This window comes from Argopecten irradians, chromosome 3, assembly GCF_041381155.1.
Source record: "Argopecten irradians isolate NY chromosome 3, Ai_NY, whole genome shotgun sequence".
NCBI classification, from domain to species: domain Eukaryota; kingdom Metazoa; phylum Mollusca; class Bivalvia; order Pectinida; family Pectinidae; genus Argopecten; species Argopecten irradians.
The window spans coordinates 7736937-7764825 of record NC_091136.1 but is presented as its reverse complement, the minus strand read 5'-3'; the positions used below and the strand labels follow the sequence as shown (position 1 = coordinate 7764825).

Sequence of the window (27889 nt, the reverse complement as noted above, 5' to 3'; positions counted from 1 at the left end):
AACATAAGTTAATACATGACAACATACACTATAATACTCTAAGTGTATATAAAGAAAGATAACAATGCTTGAATTTAAACATGTGTATACGTGCCGGTGTATCCTCACTCCCACACGAAGTTACCATAAAGGGGAATGTGTGTACTACTCTAACCAACGAGGGAGTGCTCGTGTTATAGCGATGTAGTATACGATGATAATATCATTGATATGGTGAAAAGAAATAACATTGATCATAACACAATAAAAAATTGTAATTCATATACTGAAAGGGTTCCACGTAGATTTATAGTAAACCAATAGTAAACATATGTTATTGGGACGGAACTAGTTATGAATATGTCCTGGGTGTCAAACCGTACAGAGTGTTGACAAGGTACTTTGGGGGGTTATCCAGTGCAGGCAGATCCCTTTCTGGAGAGCAAATGAACAAACATTCGTGCTTCTTCTTTACAGTTCAAAATAGTACAACACATATAAATATCTGTATGCTGTTGTTGAATACATAGTGTTTTCTACTGGGACTTATATTCTGGTCAAAATGTGTATCGTTTTGATTTCTTTTCTAACAAGAAAACTAATGAAATGTGAGTATTGATTTTACATTTTTTTAATAACATTGTTTTGAAATGTTATATATGTACATAATATGCAAACGTCATAACTAGAGTGTTTCGATACACGAACTGTTAACGATGCTGAGATAGTTTAATATCAATATTTGAAATTTACTATCACACATCAGAAATAGATCTGGATGGGTTGTATTTCAAAGAATACCTATGTGATGTCCAGTTCTAATAGAGAAAATGATGTTTCTACATAACTATTCTATTTTCCTATGTGATGTTTAGAATGACGTAAGCAGCAAGGTATGACGTCATTATAAACTATTGTCTCTCGGTGGACGAGCTGTCCAGTTCAAGTCAGGTTTCATTTGCATGGTATAGAAACGATCATGATGAAAATGTATTTTAATCATTTTACGGTATATGCCCTGTAGATCGTGGACATTATGACGACACTAAATTATTGCAATATAGGAATAATTGTTTTTAAGAAAATCATTGTTATCATATTTTTCCGACTAAGCTTTAGCTCCATGTTTTATTCGGAAAGATGTAAAAAAAATCAGTATCTCCTGACAGAAAACTAAGACATTCTGGAATTTCTGGAAGTCTGTTCAGATATATATTCGGGCGGTTAATATTACTTTGGGTCAAGAAGAGTCATTTATTCATAATCTGGTAGCTTTAATGATTTAGTCATAAAGGAATAGATAATGGAGTAGTATACATTGTATGCCATTTTTCATTAAATGCAATAAATATAAGGCCTTATGCAAGTTTTATAATAGCACTGGTATTGGTGGAAAGTTCAATGCTATTTGTACCTACCACAAGTTCAAGGGTAGAACCATGCTAAATATGTATAAACACTATGTACTTAAAGTGCTACATCATTCACATAAACATTCTTATGCAGTCCCTGTGCGGGCACAAACATCCCGAATACAAAGGTGGGGTGATTTCCTCATAGGCGACCGGGGGGTTCGATCCCCGGCACGGACGTGGAAAGGTTAGGGGCCACCTGCCCGATTAATTGGGTTTTCTCCGGTCACTCCGGTTTCCTCCCACTCTAAGATCCCTCGCGCGCTTACATCTGGGCCATCGAGAGTGAGTGATTTACATAAGTTGTATAACTGGTTTCATAATCGATATAAAATAAAGTTTATATTATATTTCCTCATAGTAATGGGAAAAACAAGTCTCTGTACACACCTAACAATTTGGTTGTATCAAATGGAGAGCATCAAACATCCAACTATTTCATTAAACTATTTCTGTGACATTGAACAAAGTAGAAGTACATCCCATATTGTATAGCACGAAAAAATCAACATTGAATACATGAACAAAGATTAAATTAAAAGGGAACTTAAGTTATTTTACATATTAGCAAATAGTACAGTAAATAACCAAGGTTTTTCATTAGATGCACAGACAACAAAGAATTTCAATTTTGGATTTATGGTCACAGCTTTAATGAATATATACATATGGCGGCACGGTCCATCAATAGACCATAATGGCACGCCATCAAACAAATTCAGTCAAAATTGCAACACAAATTAATTGATAGATTCTGGGAAACAGTAATCCACCAATTAAGATGGCCGCCGGTCCATCAATAGACCATAATGGCAAGCCATCAATCAAATAAATTGATTGATTCTGGGAAACCATCCTCAATCAATTAAACAATAAATTCAATCAATCAATCAATCAGATGTCAATAGTGATCAGTGATACTGGGAAACAGATATCAACTGATTCACGTCAATATAAACAGCATTTCTAATAAATATGATGTCAATCAATCAATATAAATCATTAATATGTACCGCGAAATCTGCAACACCAGAAACTGCATGGAAAATTCTGTCACTAACACAAAGTCCAATGAGTTGTGGAGTAGTCTCTTGATAAAAACAGTAGAACCATGGGCGATGTCCAGGAGCCGTGACGATCCTGTCTTCTACTACCATGGCTGAAACACAAAAAAGAAAACAACAGCAGAAACAAAAACCAACAATGGGAGGGATTTCAGGGAGGGTGAAGAAATTGAGTGTTCAAACCAATTATTTTTTCACATAAACTTAGCCTCTATCAGAGCTGTCATTGTACGAAGTTGTCTTCATTTAAAAAGGGGGAATAACTCGTCAGCAATTCTGACATAACTTTTTTATGTATCACGCTACCAAATCAACAGGTGCCCTCCGATAACCGCACTATATGGTTTATTGCCATAAGTGCTAATATTTGCTTTAACAGTCAATTGCACCCATCACAGTTTATATAATTTTGCATGTTTCCTTATTATCTGGTTTTGTAAGATATGCATTAATGGACAATATTGCTGCCATGTTATGATAATTTACATTTTGAATAGGGTTTTCAAGCCACCAAAATCTTGCAGTATACAAAAAAAATCTTTTTTAGAAAATCATTGTTATCATATTTTTTTCTGACAAAGATTTAGCTTCAGTTATTCGGAGCTACATGTATGTATAATTATTCTTATGTTTTAAATGCATAGACTGTTGACCATGTGTAATAAAATCTTCATTATCCCAAAACATGTATTCCATAACATTAACTCTATATTTATAACATGGTATACGTAGTCAGTGGTATCTTGTCGCATTTAATAAGCTAACCACATATTGCATCATCATATCGTTTCGACTTGGTGTCCAACTAGAGGACCAATATTCTGTTATTTTAATTTGAATAACCAAAGACTTGCTACTAATTTAAGTTAAAAATGTAAATGTGCTGTAAAACGTTTCCAAAGTTGAAAACCAATCGGAATCGAGAGAGTTAGAAAGTGACAAATGTGAGTCGCTGTAGTTGTTTGTACGCTGGTGTGTGTAAACATCATCAATTATCAACGGCTAAGGAGTTACATGTATAGTTGCATTTCATGGAATAGTGATGTAAACCAACACATTCTCGCGGTGACTAAATCCCCCGTGTGAACGCTATGAAAAGACTTTTTTCGAGACGATTAATTTCAATTTCAACGAATTTTATTGACACATTATTTACAGTCAAAAGGAGTAGATTGCAGACAAGGCCTATCTAACTCTTTTCCTTAAGGTGACAAGTGGCAAGAAATATAGACAAATATAATAGAATATATACAAGTACACATAAAAAAAAATATTCAAGCAAGCAAAAAGGGGAAGTAACACCTTAATGTCAAAATTGAGTTTCTATTTTTTCACATTGTTACCTGTTACAGGTGTTAAATGCGGATTGCTATACAAAAAGTAATAATTTGATTTGTCGATGTTCCTAAACCTTTCTGGTTCTACTTTACCTTTATTTGAAATATTTCCACAATCATTAATTTTCGCGATTTTATATAACTAACGGCCAGTGAACATTCGGTATATTAAGCCAGTGAACGGTGGTAAAACTCCAGGGGGACTTTTTCATTGATGATTCAATGATTGCAAAATAATCCTTTAATTCTTCATATCGTTGTTTTTAACAATATATATGCATAAATAATTATTTGTACATCGATTGCAAAATAAGTTTTACAACTTACTCGAATCACGATGTAAGCGCGCAAGTGGTCGTAGATTGAAAGGAAAACGGAGCGCCCGGAGAAAAATAATGTCTTCAATACGTCTGATACGAATGTAACACCTCACAGGGTGCCACACACATGCTCGAAATACTTCAATTCGCACCTGCCACTAATTCTATTTTTGCTTTATCACTCATTGTTTGTTGGATTTTCTTATTATTCAATACAGCTGTCTGATACCAATTAATGGTCGGAAGGCAATTGCATCAATTCGATTTCCACTAAAAGAAATGTTAAGTCTTTAATTATGATGTAAGATACATTGTAATTACCACTAATGGCAGCATCTAATGTTTGTTTCATAAGTATAGCACACTTATCACTTACTTGAAAAAACTAAAACTGTACACATTGTTTATTTAAGAATTATATAAAAATATATCCTTGTCTAAACTGCTAATTCAGAATGATATTGCAGATTTGTAAACCTTTTAATTGATTCTGTCCTGATAGAAACCATTACTCCAAGGTGTCTGTGGTAACGTAAAACACGACGATAGCGATTTATACATTAAAGTTATATGTGCCGTAACTGGGCAATAATTTTGACATGCTTTTTTTCATCATTAATTTATTAAAAACCATAAGGTTTGATGAATAAAGCTCTAAAAACCATTCGAATGGCTTCAGATGACTTATAAACGTTAGTTATAACACAGAAATTTTGTACTGAAAAATTGTTGTTTTTATGCCTTAATTATGTTTAAATGAAAACATACCCGCAGAAGTCACTTTATGATTACTAAAAACATTGAAAAAATGTGTAATGAAATTGTAGAACACAATTTGGCATCATGGTCTCACCGTATGTACTCATTTCACTTCACTATTGATGTAAATAAATGATTTTTGGCAGTACTGCCAAAAATCATTTTCAGCTCTTATTTGTACATGTAAAATTAAAACCTATGCATTGAAAGCACTGTAATTTTCAAAAAGTTGGTAAATTTTGGTGATGATTAACATCTTAAAAGCTCATCTTGATTCGTGAGTATGAAAAAATACGGCACATATAACTTTAAGTGGTGATACGCTCACTATTGAAAATCTCGATATATTTGGGATCGAGTTTTTTCACCATAGACAACAATGTTTTTGTGTGAAATAAAAAAAACCCTTATTCTCTATCAATTGATCAAATAAGAGGTTAGTCAAAATGATTATAACCAAAGCACAAGTGCTAAGTCCAACAGGTGTAGTTAAATTATTTTGAAATGAATGAAATTGAATTATTATTTCTTGATAGAGCCAACCTTGGCGTGCTTTAACGCAACAAATTGATTGTTGCGAAAAACCGATATATATATTTCAACTGATAGCTACTTAATCACAATGGCATGTCCAACCGATGTTGTCCTATCACAACAAAGGCAGAACAATGTTAGACACCCAAATGCAAATAAAGTCATTTTACATATTTATGAGCCCCTAATTTATAACAATACTTATTTCCATAAAACATCGGTATTGTGTGGGCAGAATACCGATAAATTAATTCGTCGTAATTCAATGAATAAGATAATATCCGAAAGCGTAAATAATGAAATACTATTAAATAAACTTGTTTTCCTATTTCGTAAAGGAATTCACATTCTATGATGGATGATATAGTAACATCAATTGTTACACATAAGAACTACAGTTATAAAGAAAATAAGTAAACATATAATGTATTGATGGTACAAACTACAATATACCAACAGTTGATAATGTTCATGTAAGACATGTCAATATAGTGGCAAAATCGAATATTCCACATCGATTTTAGTTCCGTTTAAATTATTTTAATTGGTGAATCATGATACTTAGATATAACACGGTTGTATTCGCAGATATTACATGCATAATAAGTTAGTTAAACAAAGAAGAAAATCTTCATTAATCCAAAGCATACAATCAATAAATTCCTTTTTTAATTTGACATACAAAAATGTATTATCTAAAAATGTCGTCCAACGTTCTTTCGATTTATATGTATTGATATGGTCCGAACAATGAGATATTTGTGAGTATTTTTAACCATTTTCATGAATATAACATTTTTTACCATTATATTTCATGAATATCACTTATTTTCATGAATATAACCTTTTTTCTTTGTTCATAATTCTATTTAATTGTCGACATCATTGTTTTGATAAAGGACGAACAATTATAATGTATGATATGATTTTTTATTAAGAAAGTTATCATTTATTTTCATTTTTGGTAAAAAAAATTCAAATAGATATTGCGCTTTCTTAACTCTATCGAATATTTTAACTAATTGTTTTTCTTCATTAAGAAGATATGCATACTATACACTATAACCATTATCGAAAAGTTTGAGTGTTTTATTTTACAAACAAGTCTCTCAAGAATAAATACAAATATTTAAAATCATTCATCGCAGCCCAAAACAAATACATAATTTCACAATGCCTTATATAAAATGAGCTACGGATTGTGCAGACAACACATAAAAAGCAAAATAACTTTTCGTATGTAATTTTGTGCTAAATGACCACACACACACACATATATATAATATATATATATACACAATTAAACAATTCATACCTATCTATTTGGGGGGAGCCTCTTTAATAAAATATAGTGATAAATTCTACATTGGCGTCTTTTGACGAGCGATGTTTTCCACAGTGTAGTATATGTCAAGTAAAGAAGATATTTAGAGCTATAGGAAAACAAATACTTGGAAAAGCCTACCTCAAATCGTAGAGGGAGTGAATAGCTTCTGGAGAATATAATAATGTTGCCAAAGCGCTATACTTCATGGGTTGTATTCTTCCAGCAGTCAACACAGTGTGATTTTATCAGACAACGAAACATATTCGGACGTGTTTGCTAACAAGTATATGTTGGTTTTTTTTTAACTTTAAAGGCCAATTACCTTTCCAAAACAGCTTTTGATTTTTAAAATGGGAATGTAAAACGAGATCGATAATTTTGTAGAGTTGCAAAAGTTATTAACTCATCTTTAATACTACACTCGTCATCATCTTCAGAAATTTTTTATTATAATAAATAAAATGTTGATTTTCATAACGCGGGTCGTCTTATGTTTCCCGCCGTCGTCCTTAATACCGCGCAGTAGTTGAATAATACTGCGCCAGACGACAAAACAGCGAAATGACTCTCCACTGTTATCACATATTAAGGAGAAAATCTTCCATATGTTTGGTGTTGTTACCTCATCTTACGCCATAGATAAGCATTTTCTTTTGTTATTAATGTTTTTAAGAAACCTTTAAATTTTGCTTTGGAAAAATAGTGGGCCTAATTATTTGTTTAGACATGATAAATATAATTCCATGATATCTTGTTGGTAGTTATGCTTTCCACGCTGCCTACCTTTTATTCATTTTATATGATATATCTGGCAGATGAGAAGAACCCCCTTCTATGGATATGTGAGCAAAGATATAATTCATTTTTTGAAGCAAGTTGTTACAATACCATGTTTTACTTATATTTGTTGGTAATGACTGGGAATGTCTCTAAAACTAGGCTTTGATGGAAATAGATAACTCTACATACTCGATTGCAGGAAATAAGTTTTGCTTGCATTTCGTATTAAGATGCGACATTTATTTATGTCAAGGTGCAATAATACCATTCCCAGTATTAAAGCGTTAAAAATGATATAAAGGTATAGGATCCATTGAAACGCACTAGTGATTTCAACCTAATGTTATATCGCTGTTTATTTCTATTCATCAGTTTAACTTTGCGGTTTTAGAGATTATAGCTCATATCAACTTCCTAAATATATTTGTAAGGTATCTTTTCATTGGTTGCATCGCAGCCAATGGCGAGTCTTTGTACAAACAATTTTTATAACATATGTTCCTCGCCAACACTGTTAAATACTCGTTTCCGGTAAAAAGACTGGATACAATGGTAAATACTATTTATATACACTAATGTTTTTGTAGATTTCACAGCATTATCAACTAACGCTTTTGAACCTTTGGCTTGAAAAAGTGCTAATAGCATAAGGTATGAGCTTTTATATCAATGTATTTTCTACGCTGCATTGGTATGACGTATAGACTCTATTGTGTTAAAAAGGTCATCGGATATATATCTTAGATATGCTTTCTTAATGTAATGACTTGTAGAGTTATGTAACACATGACTTGTAAAGTCATGTAACATTAATGATTGTATGGGTGGATTGAATTTTGAGTACCATTAATATCTTTGATAAGAAAAAAACCGCTCATGTATACATTTTCGTTGTCTACATTGAATGAACAAAGATATTACTGTAACATTTTCGATGCAAATGTATTTGTAATAAAATCGTTAGCAGTTAAAGTATATAATTTATACTTTATAACAATAAAGAAACAGAAAGAAACAGAAATATAGATATGCTGGTATAAACTGGTGACAAAGGTAAATGACCTGAATTATCCATAACTACCGATGTATTTGTAGCGAAGGCTATCGGGTTTAAAAAAAGAAGGATTGGTCAAATCAGTGCGCGACTCAAAACCACAGAATATTCATTTCGAACACAAAGAGATTCGAGGGTACGTGTTTACATGTCTGGCGATATAATGATATAAGGAGTTTCAATGTTTGGTAAAGGAATATACATAAGACGTACTTTTCTATCTCTTACCTTTTCCAAACTGGTGAAAAAATGTCCACGGACCCCATTGCATATTACAAAGTTATCTACTCTTGTAAGTAGGTATCGACAGTGACGTCTTTATTTTGTGAACTTAACTCACGTTGTCATCCGATGAAAGTATACGTAACCACCTCATCGTTATTATTATTTTATTATTATTATTATTTTTCATTATTTTACTAAGATAAGCAGAACTGGCTTATTTATGTGTGATGGCCTCGTTGATCGAGAGGGCACTATTGTCGAGGGATGGAACTATCCTTTCAGCTATCTGCATTTCCTAACCAATTTGTTACATTATAAGTACAACATATCAATAGTTGCAAAAATCACTTTCTTTAAACGAGATTCGGTTTCATGAAGATTGAAAGCAGCTAGTGAACATTCTTCTGTGGAAAAGCAGCATTTGTTTCCTTCCACGTACACCACAGCCTGCCCGCCATCTAAACGTCTTTACACACTTTTAAATTAATAAAAGAAAAATTTCTCTTGTTTCGCAAAAAAACCCATTCTAGTCCAAAAGGTGCAGACACTAACAACTCTTTCAACATGCCGTTATACACAAATTTTTTATCTAAGAGGAAATGAACTCTTGTTTTCCAAATTATCACTCTGATCAAAAAATGCGTAGATGCTCACATTTTCAAATATATGAGCCTCCACATGTTGCAAATGGTAAAGTCAGTCTTGTTTTCCAAAACATCATCATGTCAAAAAGATGTGGAAACTTTTCAAACATGTATATCTTCACACATTTGTAATTAAAGGCTGAGGTAAATTATGTCCTTAAACATCATTCTGTATTCTTAAAACATAAGATAAGATAAAATGCATGTCTTTATTTAGACATAACAGACACAGGAGATATAATATCATAGCATGAGACGCTCAGAAAATTGTGTAGACAACCACTCAATTATAAAATTCTTTAAGAAGAAATGATAAAATTTAAACGAATGTCACGAAAAAAAAACCTTTGAAATTTTACATTTATTTCTTAACCTGTGATATAAGCATATTAATTATAAACGTGTTGAAACTGATCGTGTGGTCGGTTTTCTTATATCCCCTTAGGATATTGGCATACAGTAGTGTCTAATAGGTTCCTCTTTCATTTTAACATATTCATATAGAATGATAGCAATTGTTTCCAGTCATTTCTCATTCTATATCATTCTATATTAATATGTTTGGTACTGTTAATTCATTATGGACATGACAAAAATGTATATTATGTTTGTGTAAATGTTTTGAAGAATGGTATTAACATCGTTACTATTATTACAATTTTGTTGTATATATTTTCTATTTCGGTTTTTTTAAAAGGTACATATCCGAGCGTAAGGCTCTTCTTTCTCTAAAAAAGCAAGAAACGGCATGTCCAGTTCGCTGCTTCATACAATGTCCTCGATCTCAAACAGAAACGCCTGAGTTGCAGAATTTTAAATATTTGGGAGTGTTGCAATGAAATAGAGATATTCATTGTGTAATGTACATGCGCAGCATTGATTTCTGGGTCATTACATTACCTGTATGGGCATGCATTGTTACATTTTTAACATCAGGCATAGAACCAAGATTTCGCTGAGTGTTATTAACGGACTGGTGAATCGAGTAGTAAGAAATCATTCGACCTGAAGAGACGTTTATTTTTTTCATTTATCATACACACTGACAATACGAACTCTCTAATGTTCTGCTATAGTCTGGACGACCTTTACATGTATATTTCAATGGTTTTGTTTCAAATAACACCAATTGTAAAAAGTATATATCATTGAGTTATGACTAAAATTACAGATCGTTTAAAAGATTCATTGTTCTCCATTTAAAAACATTTGCCGTAGATAAATACTAAAAATGATATGTATGTAATTTTAAATAATGGGCTATTGTAAGTGTTTCTTTGCATCAGTATTTTTTTATACTTTAGTTTCTCTGGTATCAATTTTTCAGCACTAAATATGTGGTTACAACATTTAAATTTAGTTTATCAATTTCCACATACTTTACATATTTCGCATAACGTTCTATGGGGTTTTTCCTCACGTTAGTATTACACAGAATATTAATTTTTAATGTGGTCATTTACTTGACAGTGCGTTCACAGCCAAAGTTTTATGTCAATGAGTTATGCCTAAATTTGATATTTCATCAGGTTTTTAATCTATAAGTTCAATGTTCATAATGATAAAAAAATAAAAACTTTTGCATTTGCAACGAAATCGTTGATTCTTTCGCAATAGAAGAATCACAATATTCCCAAATTTATCACTTTACCATCATTCCATAGTAGTTTTCAATACCAAATATACAATGACAAAGAAACAATGTGGGATTCGAAATTGTGTATATTATGTGTAAAGTCTTATAATATCGAATATTGAAATCATACTTCATAATGACATTTTTTGGCAAATATAATATTTAATTGTAATATATTAATAATATCTTAATTCATTTTGAGCATTTATAACATGATGTCACTTTGCAACGAAAAAGTTCTAGACTTAAAGTGTAATATAACACATAATGCGTATTAAAAAAGATAAAATGTTTTCATATGTTTAAAACTGCGTTGAAAGTATGAGTCAAATACCGATTTTAGTTCAAACACAAAGAGAAACAAAACATTAAAATACACTGGAATAAGGAATGTGAGTAAATCTTGCACTTCAAAATATTTACAAAATAGCAAATTTATTAATGATTAGATATTTTAGCGTTGATGCCAAGATTTAAATACATTCATTATGAATCATGCAGTTTTAAAATGACTGTTCAGGACAACAAACCACTAAAATCGGAGTCTGTCAAAGCTACATGTTCTGTCAAATTATTAAAATTATTATAACAATACCTGTGTGTTATGATATGTATTAAGTGTGTTTAGCATGTGCAGTTTCACACCATATAGTAGTTCGTGTTGATGATATTTTGTAATCCATGGCCAGTGTCTCGTCAAGTTGGGCATATATTTAAAAAGTAAGGACAGTTTGGTGTGAGTCATGTCTACAAGTTCAACACAATATGGTACGAGCAGGGTGATATCAGATACTAAAATTAGGACGTTGGAAAAACAGAAATTTTGTAGTGTATAACAAGTAAATTTTGATGATATGCAAGGTAGAACTATCGACTATTTACAACAATAGGTAAGATTTTTATATCACTAATCTTCAGCTTATAAAATGATATTTATTGCTTCGATAAGAGTTATGTTTACGTGCAATGTGGATTTATACAATTAGCGTAATTAATATTCAGATTAATGTCGCCTCTGAAGACAAAATAATAATAATGTGTGTTGGTGTTCGTCCGGATGCCTGTACAATCATGATGGATGCTTCTAAATTACAATACCCGTCATTTCAAAACAATACCTTCAATGTCACTTACTGACGATGTGCCGTTAACCACAATTTAAACAAAAATTCCAAACACTACAATATTAATATAGTAGACATTTTAATTGATGTTCAAACACTGAAAGACAGCAGGTGTTCATTAAAAATATTTTGAGAACAGGGACAGTTTTTTCGAAAATACAAAACGAATAGAAAAAAAAAATGAAAAATATATACGGGTGATTAGACATAACGGAAAGATTAGTTGTTAGGTAAATGCAAAGACAAAATAAATATTTACAAATTAAATTCAGATAAATGTTCGCCCTCAGAAATCTGGATATTTTGTCCAATGGGTATAGGATACAATTAACACTTTTACTGTAAAATTCGTTAACTTTAAATTGCATTTGATCAACAAACTTTTTTTTTTCCACGTATATGTACTTCTTGTTAAACTTCTCATGATTGTGATTGATTCATTGGGTTAATGCTATGATGTGATTTTATTTATTATTTGGACTCTTTGTAGTCAGAATTGAAATATATATTCTTTCAATAATCTAATAATATTTATATAAAATAAATCGAATGCTTCGGCGTATAAAGAATTCCAACATAATATTATGCTTGCGGGAGTCTTGATTCCGAGTTTCCTCTATCAGGAATCCTCAAAAATGGTTTAACACATTTAAAATAATTATAGTGGAAACATAACTGTAAATCACAAAAGGAGTTGGCTACATAAATGTCGTATGGGAATGCAAACGTATTCTAAAGGGACAATGTATGTATGATAGCAATAATATTAACTAAATTAAAAGGTTTTCTATGACACTTTAAATGCGACGTTTTTTTATCTGATTTCTTTCTAGTTTCAACTATTTGAAAAACATTTTGTCTCAACATCATCATCATTTGTGTTATGATTTACACACATATTTTCCATACAATATTATGTTAGCAAAACCTTGTTGGTTAAATTACTACAGGTACATTTAGTACGCACATCCTTGGGTGGTGTTGAGGGCAAAAAACAAGCACAACATGGAAATTGTCGCCAGCAATGCTCATGGACACCATAAAATAGTGTATTTTAGTTTCTTGTTGTGAAAGGTTATAGGTGCCGTAACTTGGCGAAAATTTTGATATGCTATTTTTTCTTCAGTAATCGTTTGAAAACCATCAGCTGTAAAAATAATTCAAATGGACATACAAACAATTGTGAAACCTTTTAAAATATGAGTTATAACACGGAATTTATGCACCCTAAAATTCTTATTTTTTCATGACTTATGTATGCTTAGATGGAAACATAGCTATAGAAATCACTTTACAATTTCTGATAACACTTTGAAATGTTTTATGTTTTGGTTTATTTAAGGATTAACTTGAATAGATTTTTTTTGTGTTATGGATTTTTGTGTTATATATCCATAACATAAAAAAATCTATTCAAATTAATCATTGTATTTCAATTTACTAAAGGTAATCTTTTCAATATTCAAAGTTCATTATGGGACTATTTTGTCTATGAAATCATTACGCCGTCATCTCAGCCAATCAGAAGCAATGTTACAAACGGCGACACCATTTTTTCCTTTATGGGCTGATAAAGTAAATTTTTAAGCCAATGAAAATGCTCGTTACAAGCAAAATTGAATTATAACTTCTTAACATCATGGTCTGACTCTATGTGGTCATCCCACCGCATTGTACATGTAAACATGATGATTTTTCGCAGTATTGAACAAAAATGATTTTCAGCACTTATTGGTACTTGTGATATTCAAACCTTTGTATTGTAATAATTGTGATTCTCAAAATGATGGTAATTTTAAATGGTAATGGTCATATATGACTTTAGCCAATAACAAATAACCGATTTCTAATTACATTATTATTTGAAATATTATTTTATTTGGAAAATAGTTTTCTAAACAGAATTGATATATATATTTCTGCATGTAATGCATACATATAAATATATGTCTTTGCTGTTTTAGATTTATAATTTAGCTTCAGTAAAAAAAAATCTCTCATTTTTTCTTTAATAATAAGAATGTAATGAATGGATTGATATGGATCAATTTGTTTTCATTCGCAATAACCCATTAAATTAGTAATCATTTTAAGAAAACAAAAAAAATAAAGAAAAAGATATACAAAAAAAACGAAAAGGCCAAAAGTGCTTTCAAGTAATCGTATTGATATTTGCATGCAAATTCAATATTAAACCATTCTTAATATCTACTTAATTTTACATAATTTTAATATTTTTTTAATATTATACACAAAAGCTATTTTAATATAAATTGTGTTTATATTTATAGTCAGTTTGAAATAAATGCATTATCCAATAGACAGACCTTTTAATATTTCGAAACAAGAGACAGATATTTCTCCCCTATTCTTCAGTATAAAGAGGTTGACTAGTTAATAAGTACTCAGATGGATTTACTAATACCATTTGTTGTTACATATTGTCTTTCTGCGTCATGCTATTAGATATGGTATTCCGAAGTAATCTTACCAACCATACGATGTGCGGTATTCTCTGCGAGTTTAAGAGTCAACGAACAACTTAAAGGAGGAGAGTCAATTAAGGCCCTCTGCTGGCCATTATTTTTGTTTACAGATATCCGTCAGTTAGGACATCATGATATGACATATTATTAATGCCAGGCGGAGTCCCTTTTAATCTATGGGGGGAGGGGGTTAAACAGGAGTGGCAATTTTCTGTTTTGTCCAGTTTTGTTGTAACCAAATGCTATTTTTGAATATTTATGAATAATAATGTTAAATGTCAATTATGTAAGAATAAAGTTTATCTTGTGCCAGAACATCCCAGAAAAAGTTCTATATCATAATAAATTAAAATGAGTAATAATATTTGCATATTATAAACTTGGGCAAAGACTATTGTGTATGGAATGGGATTAGGGAAGGGGAGCAGGAGGAGGGGGGATTTTTATTTTTAAAACTTTAAAACACCAATAAATGTATTGCTATGTTCAGAAGTATGATAAACTGGCTTAAACAGTATCATTTTTTTTCTGTAATTAATCACTTTTGAAAGAATGTAATTATATGTTATAATGCAATGCACATTTAAAACATTATTATTACAGTAATTATTGCATATTAAAATATTTAGTAAAGTATTTGAGCACGTATATGAAAATAAGCAAAAATATTTATTGGTGTTTGAAAATTTACAAAATAAAAATCCCACTCACATGATGTCATTCTTTACAACTAAAGGTTTATTTTGGACATTGATTGCTGCGTATCACTGCAAACATTTTTTTTAGCACTTATCTGTGGCAGTATGAACATAAAATGAATACAGTAAACTGTTTGTGATTTCATGTTAAACTCTGATGTTATATATTAATAATACGGATTATACCTATTGAGCATACGGAAATACTAAGATTTGTTTCATCAAATATCGAATTGATTCCAATAGAATTAGAATTGTTTAATCGAAAATTTCAATTCTTGACCCCTAGTAGAATAAATGAAAATATAATGCCGTTGACTCCAACTTGTATTCATTAAACTTCATGAACATGACTCAAGTTCATGAATATTCATGAATTGTTCTAGTTCATGAAGTTTTATTAATATTCATGAATTGTTTTTACATACTGCTGCGAGTTGTAGTTCATGAATACCTCATGAATTATCACGAATAAACATTCATGAATATTCATGGTGGTTTTAAGTTCATGAATATTCTGAAGATATTCATGAACTTTTTATGATTTTTTTATGAATGGGTTGTTCATGAATGTTCATGATTTCATGTTTGAAAGAGATTCATGAACGTTCATGAATTCATGACTGTAAGGATTCATGAATCTTCATGAAAATTTTTTTCCAAAAATATTCATGAATAATTGAAGAATATTCATAATTTTATTTAAGAATAATTCATGAATTCTTCATAAATGTTCATGAATTATTCATCAACGTCTTGCAGGGGATTACTCTGACAAAACTTGTTTCACGGCAAGCTGACTGAAATTGGACCGTGACCTTACGGAAATATCCTGTAGATTGGTCACTGATGATCAATATTGGCACATATACATGGAATCCGAATGATTTTTACCTGAACGTTTAAATATATCAATAGAACAACATGTTTTATTAAATGAACCCACATTACAACATTGTAAGCTAGGCAAACATTCATCACCACATAAACCAAGGCATTTGCAAATTATTATTGATAAAAGTTATCGATTTGTATATAAACTCATATAAATACAGGAAGTCGATCTAATGAACATTTTGATAATGAAATAAGAAGTGTATTTAACAATGACAATATTCTGACAGCTGATTTTACCGGAATCCCTATTCAATTTTACTTTCAGCTAGAAAGGGAATTAATCGACGCAGTGGTAATCAAATTCAATTGTCATTGGGTCTTTTGCCAAACACATACGGAGTATATTGATGCACATTCAATTGTCATTAAAAATAATTTGCATCAGGGCTCATGATTTAGATGCTTTGATATTTTATAGCCAACAGCACACCGCAAAATCCCGCAAAACAGTTCAATATTACAACATTTAATGCGTGAATGCAGGCGTAACTACATATGTTAACATGTTTGTTAACTGGATCACTGATCCACTGTAAAAGAACATTGTTTAAAAATTATCCGTTGCTGTATTTAAGTCTAGTGAAATCAAACTCCATAATCTCTATTTTGATGCCTTTGTTTAACTTTTTAAAGTTTTATAATATCGCTGTCGCCTTTTTTTTCTTTTTAGGTACGGGTCCCATTTAAATAGATAGTCGACATAACAGCATACCTATTTGTTGCAATTCATATGGTCCGAATGAGTTTTAGGTATTCAATGCAATTTACATATTTATGAGGCATTAAGCGCGACAAATAAATTTTCTTTTCTTAAACTGTTGAGGAATAAACGTGTATGGCAGCAAAATAGCCATGACTTTGAGATATTGGATTTAATTTCCGTGGAGTTACACCATTATGTGGCATTATACCATTCCGTCTTTTCATCATAAATAAAAAATACTCATCATTCTACACACAGGGGTCGTAACATCGCATATGTTCAATGAAAAGTACAAATTAGATTCGAATTTATTTTGCAATTATGGTGTAGGCATTAGTCTTAGTGAACTGATTTTGAGGCGCTCATGAGAGTGTTCTGGCATAAATATAATTGTAAAAAATCTGCAAGTCATTCTTACAAAAAGTTTGTACAATACATCGACTGTAATCTTTACGAAATCACCAAGTGCATTACAAATGAAGCATAGCTTAGCTTTCAGTATAACAGTCCACTTAGTCGTTAGAATGGGTGCAGTGATGTTATTGGTGAATCTTCGCTTTACATAGCAGCATTATACGTCCATGCATCGGTATACGTATTCCATATGTTCATGCACTTGGTATGGCATTTGTAAATCACAATATAAAGTCCATTTATGTTTTTGTAATATAACTTGAATTGTAAAAAAATACAAAATTCTGCCAAACGATAGCGCTAACATACGTCTAGTTAAATTAAAACGCAGTAGTTAAACGTTTTTTTTATAAATGGTTAGAAATCCCGGTGATTCCGTTATTAATGCCACATATTGTAAAATCACACGTGAGGACATCTTTGCATTAACCTTTTATATCAAAGGTGTTTTTAAAGTGATAGACGTTGACAGGGAACGGCAGAACATAGTCATCGTAATTTAATCGGTTAAGTCAGTAGGTCTCTATAAAAAAACCTCACAAATCTAACTTTCGCTAGAAACCAATCACAAATAAAAAGTGAAGTTTTCAGATTGATCACAAAGATCGATAACTTATTATCTGATTATAAAACTGATATTAGATAACTCGGTTTTATATTGAGATATCACATGACGTGTTCGTCGAATGTTAGATTTGAAGTAATTTCGTCGAAATGTAAATCTTAAATCCTTTGCAATTTATCGTTTTATGCCATATGGGAAAATTTCATTTGAGAGGTTGGTATTCCATACTTATCGATATTTCACTTTTGTAGTTTGTGTGTGTTTAAAGTTGTAAGAGTTCCTTACTCTAAATTAGTATTTTTGATATCTAAAAGTAGGCACTGTGTTATTCGGAAGAACGTTGAATAAATCCGAACATTTCTGAATTTCCTCGTAAATTCGGTCACATTTACATGGTGATCATCCGAGGACATACACATCCATAAGACAGTTATATACACATTTAAATGTTATATTTTGAAATATTTTAAAACTTTATTTTTGTCGAAACTTTGTATATTTGAACAAGTTAAGTTTACAAGGAGTATAGCTATTAAGTTTATAGAGCATTCATAAAAACATAACGAAACAGTCTTTAAATTCATATACTCATCATCATAGTTCAATCAAGAGAAACAATATTGTTGAAAATGAAAAATTAGTCAAATATTGTGATTATTTTTTACAAGCGTATTCCATTTAGCTGTATCTTAATTAAAAAGAGCCATTTCTGATTTCAGGAAATAACTGATAATTAAAACGTTGTCTTTTGATACAACTTCTCATGTGGGAAGTCCAAAGTACATCACTTTTTTATCTTAGCAAAGCCTAGTGGCAGTGTAATGAGATAGTAATGAAGGATGCAGAAAACCTGTGTTTATGATATATTTCTTTTATTATTTTCGTCGCTAAGTCCTTCACAAAGATCACAGTCTAATTCGCTATTGTAAAAAATGATAAAATATCTCGTTTTGATATTGAGACATAGTATGACGTGTTCTTGAAAATTTACCACAACACAATCTTGTAATTTGTAAGATCTTCTTAGCTTTGCTTAAACATACGTAAATACGTGAAATGAAATAATTAAAATGAAATATAAATTATAGCTTCATGCGTATAATAACATGTTTTGACTATTTTGGCTTTCTCTGCTAGCTTTCAAATTGTTGTAGTTAGATCCAGAAAACCGTTTATCAACACTGAGTTAAGTCATAAGATTTACAGCCATTTTGACGGTGTTAGGTTGACGTGTCCATGTCAACACCACGGACGTTATAATGCTGACGCTTTAGGTGTCAGTTCTTCATTTCGGCTTGGTCAGTTTACATACTTGTCGTGATGCGTCAATGAAAATGTCACATAATATAATATTACCCTTCTTAATTATTGTTTGGAATACTGAATGATAGATAATATGATAGATAATATGTTATCATCTAATTACCTGCATGTTTTATAGATTAGATTTTCGAAATGAAATCGTTGGCAAACCACATGAAATGTAATCTATACAACAATACTTGATCTTTGACACAACGCGCATATATTTACTGCAATGATATACAGATGTATGTCTATGCACGAGATAGAAATATAACTCTCCGGGTACATTTGGCATGATGAATAAACAATAATATGATACTCTTTGTGTAATTCACCTGTCTTTGAATCTGACATGTCTTTCGGTACAATTATTCAACTGTTAATAATGACCCATAGCGGAAGACGATTTAAGAACTCTTTTGATTGGCCGAGAATTTTAATACCGTCACCCGATTGGCTGATCATTGTTTTAAAATATCCGGTCTAGAAATAACATAATGTTTCCATTCATGATTTTTTTCCCTTCAATTGTGTTTGAAAGAGTTAATGCTATCTCTGCGATCACATTATACTACAATGATTGTGTCGGGTCAATGTGTTGGGGTATAAATACTTTACACACCGAGTTATCATTTGTATATCATGGCATGGCATAGTTATTACAGCATCGATAACCTGGACAGTCATACAATTGTAAACGCCATGAGGAAACATGGGATAGCCCTTAGTAGTGTTATGTCGACATTCAGGAGGACTATATAGTTGCTATAAAACATCTTCTTAATTTTCGTTTGGATTTATCGGTAATATTCTTTCCTGTGAAGTAGTAGCATAAATCACTTTTGATTGTGTCGATGCAATAATATAAAGTATATGATACATGAATGTAATTTTTTTCAGATCTTACATCAAGTTATATCGATTTGTTTCAACTGATGATTAGAAATCAATTAATAAGAACATAAACAACTAAGTTAGACTTCGTTCTGAACAGTACCCATAATAAACCCAAAATCGCGTTGCTGTATAAAAATCGTATTGCAATAGCATGCAGCCGCCTAGTCAAATGAAGGAATGACAAATAAATACTTACGGAATTGTTTCCATGGATACATTTTCGAGAATTAATTTATGCGAATGAAGAAGAATTAGTTTTTAGTGTTGTTTTGACATCCTACAGTACCTCTACGGTTATTTTTTTCTTATTCTATTAGCTGTTTCCTATCATTCTATATTTATTGTCTTCATTGCAGAAAATGTGTATTAAGCGAATAAAAAATAGATGGCGCTCAATTGTAGAGCATTTAGATGTATATATCAAACTTAATTGAAATAATATGTATCGAAACTGAAGCAATACAATGCAATATCACAGCATCGTTTAAGACCAAACATAATCCAGTTCGGATTTAAAATGCAAACCTAAAATACCCTAGACCAAAAGGATGCCAAAGTTTATTTCTGTTTATGAACTTATTTTCCAATATTCGTATGTTTTAGATTCGATAACATAGCAACGGAATGCAAGACAGGGACCGATGGTCACCAGATTATGGTTACGGCAGCGAACAAGAATATGTCATAACTGACTCCGCTCTACCACCCGGCACCGTTTATGACATGGGTGGCTGTGCGCATACCTGGACTGATGATTGCACTATGTTTCCGGTTTCCAATGTTTCCCCTCATGATACAGAGATGGTAAATTCAATTCCACAAACTCATGAGATGAACAGGCGTGTTCCTCCTTCCTATACAGAACATATGCAGCGAACAAGGGCAAGGTCGTTCAGTGCACCCCAAATGAACTGTCATAGTAACATTTCTGATCCTACTACGTCACCGCAGGTACAATCTTCTGCTACTATGCTTAACGATATAATGGACTGTATTTCGGCGGACGGTCAGCCAAGTGATGGTACGTATTACATACAAATAGATCTAGTTACTATTTTATTATTCAGTATAAATGTTTTAAAACAATTTTAATCTATAGTAGTTCATTGATACAATGTACATTATGTATATCAAAATATGATTTCAATACTTCATCATTTTGGCGGTAAAAAAGGAAAGTCCAATGATTGAATTAAATGTTAATGCCTATTGCATTTTGGCTGATTCTCGTTACATTTTGTTAATGCTAGTATCATTAGAGTTGTTAACATCAAAGAATTCATAATTTAGACGATTATCTAACTCCTGATGCTGATTGTGTAATATGGTTTAAAAATGTATAAAAATTGCACCGTAATGTGTTTCATATATGAATGTACAATCTTTTGTTAGTATGGATTCGTGTTCAGAATTATTGTTATTCGATGACTTATATTGGGATATAGATATATAGATCTTAATGCTAAAACATGTTACTCCTAAATATCCAGCTTGTTCATCTCATATCATCTGATATACTTTTGTGTATTTTATGCATACATATATAGATATAAACATGCACGTGCAATGGACTATTTATGTATATATTATTAGTAAAATATAATTATGCAAAACCATTTAAGCTAAGGCTCTTGGAACACCTCATTTAAGTTCTTAAGATAACTTTCTCATTCAATTAAACAGACATATATTAAAGTAAATGAAGGCAAAACTACTATAATGAAATAGGTTTACTTGGTATGGTTTAAAGAAGGAAACTGTAGTCAAACGCATGCCTAACTTTTCTCCTCGTCGTGTAAATATTCAATTAGCACCTTCCACATCTCAGCCTTATAAGACTGATACAATTACACAACTACTACTGTTAAGGTAACCATATACAGAATTTTGCGTGAACGGAACGTTAACTGCGAACTGTAACAAAAAGGATATTACAATTAGAGGATGGCGTTCAGATTTTACCATCCATATTATAGCCTTGGTGAGTGATTTTTATGCTTATTTTTTCGTAAGTGTTATAACACAATTGCTCATCATAACAATTTTTATTCGTATTTCCATCATTCGTTCGAATTCAACATTATTTGTAATAAAAATATATAACAATTGAAACCGACTATAATATGAAAATGTTTATCACCATATTTTGTTTTAATTTGAATTCAAAATAAATGGTGGAGATATTGTAATGCAATTAAGATTAATGTTGGTTGCAATTGGCTCAATATGTAAACTGTATCATTTCTTTTCACATTAACCTTACTTATCCTTAATATTGGATAATAAATAACAGCAATATCGAAAATATAATTATAGATATCCAAACTTAGCACTACTAATTTATAGATTTTACATAATTTTTCAAATCATTACAATAAACGTAAGATTTTACAATTTGTATCACCTGTACAATCAATAAAATGGTATGTCTGTTTGATATCTGGTTTGGTAATTATACTATTACGTATTTCTTTCAATTTTCCAGTTATGTTTAATATTGATTAGGATAAACCTTATGTTGGTATTCTTTAAAACAATAGATAAAAAGAAAATACAATTAAACGAATTGTGAAGCTAAACAAAATATGAACAAAGCGATACGATATCATTAGCATTAAGCATTTTATAAACATGTAACAACTCTGATATTTCTTTACTTCATTAAACCTAGGTGCCATGTGCTTCTCAATCACGTGTTGTGATCAATGTAATAATATCGCTAACTTCCTTTGATGCCATTGAAATTGATTTCGTGCAATGTGTGATATAGGTGACGTTGTAATTATGAATTTAACAAATAATGAATTCACGAATGAAGACCTTCTCCATAAATGTCGCAATAGCAATGACGAATATTTAAGTTCTTGTGTACTCAATTACTTTCGTGTGTACGCAAATTTGTCAATCCACGAAGCGATGAAACAATGAGAAAAGTATGGATTTAAGTAATCTGTCGCACAAAACTTTATTTGCTATTGTCCTTGTTTCCCTGTCAATAAAAACTAATTTCAAGGCGTTGAAATATCTTTAGAACGCAGAATAGCAGCCGACTAAGATTTGGATATTTGTAATAATTAGTTTTGATGATGGTATTATACGTAAAGAGTTATCATTTTGAGAAATAGTTTCCACCCAGGTGAGCCTGTTATAATGTTATATTTTCTATTAGATAACCTCCGTGGCTATATATAGGAATTATTGAACGGGTTTTAAGGTTAGGCATGTGTTAAAATTAACAGTAAAATGTGACAGCTTATGGGTGCCAGAATCATATTGCAGGTTCTGTCACTTCCATCACGAATTGTGGTTTTACATACATTTTACCACCGACAGCAATGATGGAAGTCATACTTTGTTTACAGTGACGTTGTAAAAATGTTCCTTTAGCATTCATTTTTTGCATTTGTTTATATGGCGACCGATACAACTTCAGATAAGATTAGCTTAACCGACACTTTAACAACCCTAAAATGAAAGTGACCGTAAATAGAAATATCTTGCAAATGTATTTCTATTTTAGGATATTATAGGATATTATAGGGGGAGGGTTACTGTTGTTAAAATCGTGACCACGACCATTTGTTTTAGTACAAAATCAGAAGATTTTCATACAAATTAATAAATCGAGCTATTTGAACATAGTACTGTGTCCTGAGCATATTGATAATTAAATTGATTTTTGTTTTATTTTACAGTTCCATTTATAAACGTTTCAAACTACGGCGATTCTTACCTTCGACAATTAGCATCTCTGCTTACAGGTTGGTAATCATTGTACATGTTTACTTTGCATTTTATTACTATTTAACTTCTATTCATCAATATTGATGCTGATTATATCATACAAATACTTTAATCTGCGAGAAACAAAAAAAAAGAAAAATATTTTATATTTCGTTATAAAGTTTAAAAAAAACGGCTGCATTTTCAGTTTATACTTTTGACAAATAATCCATTCTTTGTCAAAAATTCAAATAAAAACATAATAGTATGATTGATTTATCATTATGATAGAATAAGTCCGTTAAATAACAAAAATAACTGAAAAAATGGTTCAATTCCGAAGTAATGTTTATCTACTTACATATTTGTTTCAGGTGGCGGACAAGTACAGTTGTGGCAATTTCTGTTGGAGCTGTTGACAGACGGAGCCAACGTAGGGTGTATCAAGTGGGAGGGGCCCAACGGAGAGTTCCGCATGACTGACCCGGAAGAGGTTGCTAAGCGATGGGGTACCCGTAAAAACAAGCCTTCCATGAATTATGATAAGTTGAGCAGGGCTTTGCGGTATTACTACGACAAAATGATACTAACAAAGGTCCAAGGCAAAAGATACACCTATAAATTCAACTTCAAAATCATAATGGAATCAAACAAGGGTATTTCTGGTCCCATTTCTGCGGCTGTAGATTGGAATTCACGTGTTGCGATGGAAAGTCGATTTTTACAACACATGCATTTTCGTGATTCGCTTTCTCCCTTACTACCTATTCCACGATACGCAAAGCCTCGGTTTGATTCAGCGTCGCCGTATCAAACAGCAGAGCTCAAGCCAGGATATTCACAGATGGTGTATTCGGAAGCAAACATCGCGCACCCATCCGATATATCGGAAAACACTTCTTCATCTGATAGAAGTACATCGCCTGCATCGACTTCATCATTCTATCGACACCAGGGACCAACAACGTACGTGTCATCGGCCTCTGAGAGTGAGTACCGTCCCTGTTGCGATCACTATCCGAACTGTTTATCCAAGCAGAATTCGATCACATATAACGCATATTAGCAAACTCTATCTTGCATATTTAAAGCATAAAATTGGCATTTAATGATATACTGTGGTTTGGTTACAATGGTGTTGCTGTGTTCCACCTATGGATTGATAATGCGCCAATAGCAGTATTACATGGGCGAATGATAATTAAACTGTTATTTTGGATGGGACGGGAAGACTCATTGAAAGGAATAATTTTGTAAATAGTCGAAATAAAACAAAAGCATGCTGATTTACTTATTGATTTACTTTGTTTGTGCATTGTACAGCTGTTTGATGTAGTTTAGTAAAAACATGTTCTTATCTTAAGTATCCAGTTGTAAAAATGTGATTTGGATAATATTTTTTCTTTTAAATTATCAAATCTTACTACAATAATGTAATCATAAAAAGGATTTATTTTAATGCTTTTGATGTCTCCTTAATACCTTTTTAATACTAAAATTATAATTTTGATCATACATTTGAACATTGGGTTCTGCATTATGTTTTCATTATAATCCTAACTCGATTCAATTACTTAAATATTATTACATTCCATTGAAGGTTTTGGGTAATGGCCAGTACATGTAAAATAGCAAAATCATGTTTTTCTTCTATTTTTATATACATATTTATCAATTTATATTTTTATACATTTTCCAGTATATTATTTGTAAATGTTATTTCCAAACGTTGGATCCTATATTGTGAAGATTTGCGTATAGTTTTCCTACTATTTCAACACTTTTCTTAGTCCGTTCTGAAACTAGTTGTCCTAAATGTTAATATTGTAGTAGATAGATAAACGGGACGCTAATTCAAAAATGTAATAAAAAGTAAGGGCGATAACTCAAAAAAGAGAAGAAAAATAAGCCATACTATATATGACTACCGCTAAAATTCTCTTAAAAGAAATTCGAAAAAAAAAGTTAGAAGTTGAAATTTTGCCTATAATCTCAATCAGAGAAAATAAGCCGCGTCTTATTCTCATGTTTTAGGGTCTATTTTTGTCGCTTGAAATTGAAGGTTAATTCAAATTAAGAAATTATAAAAGTATTCCTAAACGAATTAGAAGGAGTATTAAAATTTCGCTTCGAATAAATTCATTTTTACTTCATTTTATCTATATGCCCAAATTGTTACTTTCATCAATATATACAGCAATTTTTTCATATCTATGTTTCTTTTGGTTGGTTGATTGGAATTAACGTTCTTTAAATAGATGATGTCATTTATTGATGGTGATATGTCTCATTGTGATAGTGGAACTTGTCCCCTTTTTATAGTGTTATATTACTGAAGCACGACGTCAAAGACAAGCAATATGTGCACATCCCCTGTCACGTTATACTGACAAGGGGCAACTCAGCCATTCCATTCCCGTTGAGCGGTAAGCAGTGAGAGAAACTATTACTTTTTTTAGATTATTGTGTGGCTCGTCCAGGGGACGGAACTACAATGTAATGTTAGATTTATAATGTACAAAGAACACGTAATGATTCAAGCATCATGTAAAACATATTGTTGTTTCTTTAAGACAATCATTATGCAATCTATGATACAAATATTTAGTATGATTATACAAATTAAATTGCAATGTACATTGTTTCATAAACAACACCTACTTATTTTGATGAGAATTTGTCGGGGTTCAGAGAACAAATTCATTGAACACAATCACATTTCGTGCTTTATCTAACGATTCTTTTTTGTCGAATATTTATCAAAATTGAAATAGCTATGTTGCTCAATATTGACTTTAAGTGTTTTATTATCTGTTGTGATTATCAAATATGTTTCTTTTTATTGATTTAATTTTGTTCGTTGTGTAGTTATATTTTCTTATTCTTAAGTCAATCTTTTAATTCTTTCAACAAAAACTATAACATTAATTTCATGAGATTTTTTTTATAAAATATTTATTTAACAAGTATCCCTAAATTACAACTTATAAAATTAAAACAAAAGCCTGTTTTATTACATCATTTTTTTTTAGTAAATTTCTCTTTTTTCTATGATTTTTTTTGGTGCAAATTCTGTTTTATACCTTGCATTTCTGCCATCTTCATTTTAGTTTTTGACTGCCATAACGAAATAGAACGATTATCAAATAAATAGTAGTGTAGTTTTGTTTATTGAATTTTGTAACATAAACATTCATATGACCAGTTCTAATATTGGTTTACCTTTGAATTGTCTAAATATAATAATCAGTGTGGAATATGTTCACACCGGTAATTATATTTGCAATTGTAAGATGATACTGTTAACACAAGTAAGTCTATGCGATACACCGAAAGTTTTATTGCTTCAGGCTAAGATGGCGTTTCATATTGAAAAATATGAAGTATCATACTTTTGTTTTAATATTACATACTATTACATTTATTTAATTGAAACTCCGCTATTTCTGCTAAATCTTGTCAGCAAACTATTGTATTTTTATGATTTATATAAGTCATATGAGTCTCTGTAAAGTAACTTGCAGTAAAGCTAATTGATTGATAATTTGTATTTGGTATAATGGTTTAACTAATAATGAGAAACAGGTGATTCTTGTCTTTCTAGTTATTATATTTTGGTAGTTTTGCAAACCTAATATCATGTACAACACAGAAAAATTCAAAACAGTTTACGGAAAATAGAAATTGTGAATAATAAAGTGACCTCATCTTTAAACGTAATTGGTCACGCAAAGGAAGCAAGTAATGTATTTGCAATTTACATGACACGTTGATCTTTTGTAGTTGCGTAATGCTTAACGTCTTATTCTATGCCAATCCATTTCAAGGAAAATGAGATGAAAATCAGTTTCACATAAGATCTCTATGACTAAGTGCTTAGTATGATTAATTATAAATGGAGTATAATTTCAAACATTGATGTATTCGACGTATCAATTTATTTTCGTTGTATTGTTTATTATGATGACAAGTATGTTCAGAAATAAAATATATTCCAATAGATTGA

At 31.1% G+C, this 27889-nt stretch overlaps 1 protein-coding gene across 4 annotated transcripts; it reads left to right on the top strand.

Annotated features, from left to right (window-relative positions):
- Positions 1–375: 375 nt before the first annotated feature.
- On the top strand, positions 376–27889 carry LOC138317464 (transcriptional regulator Erg-like). 4 transcript variants are annotated; one of them, XM_069259142.1, is made up of 4 exons: positions 376–587; positions 20764–21181; positions 23856–23921; positions 24258–27889. In XM_069259142.1, exons 2-4 carry the CDS (start codon positions 20785–20787, stop codon positions 24947–24949), a joined length of 1155 nt encoding a protein of 384 aa, XP_069115243.1. In that variant the 5' UTR covers positions 376–587; positions 20764–20784; the 3' UTR covers positions 24950–27889. The 4 variants fall into 4 exon arrangements, with proteins under 4 accessions (XP_069115243.1, XP_069115244.1, XP_069115245.1 ...); XM_069259143.1 differs by lacking the exon at positions 376–587 and adding an exon at positions 7952–8064; XM_069259144.1 differs by lacking the exon at positions 376–587 and adding an exon at positions 11856–11961.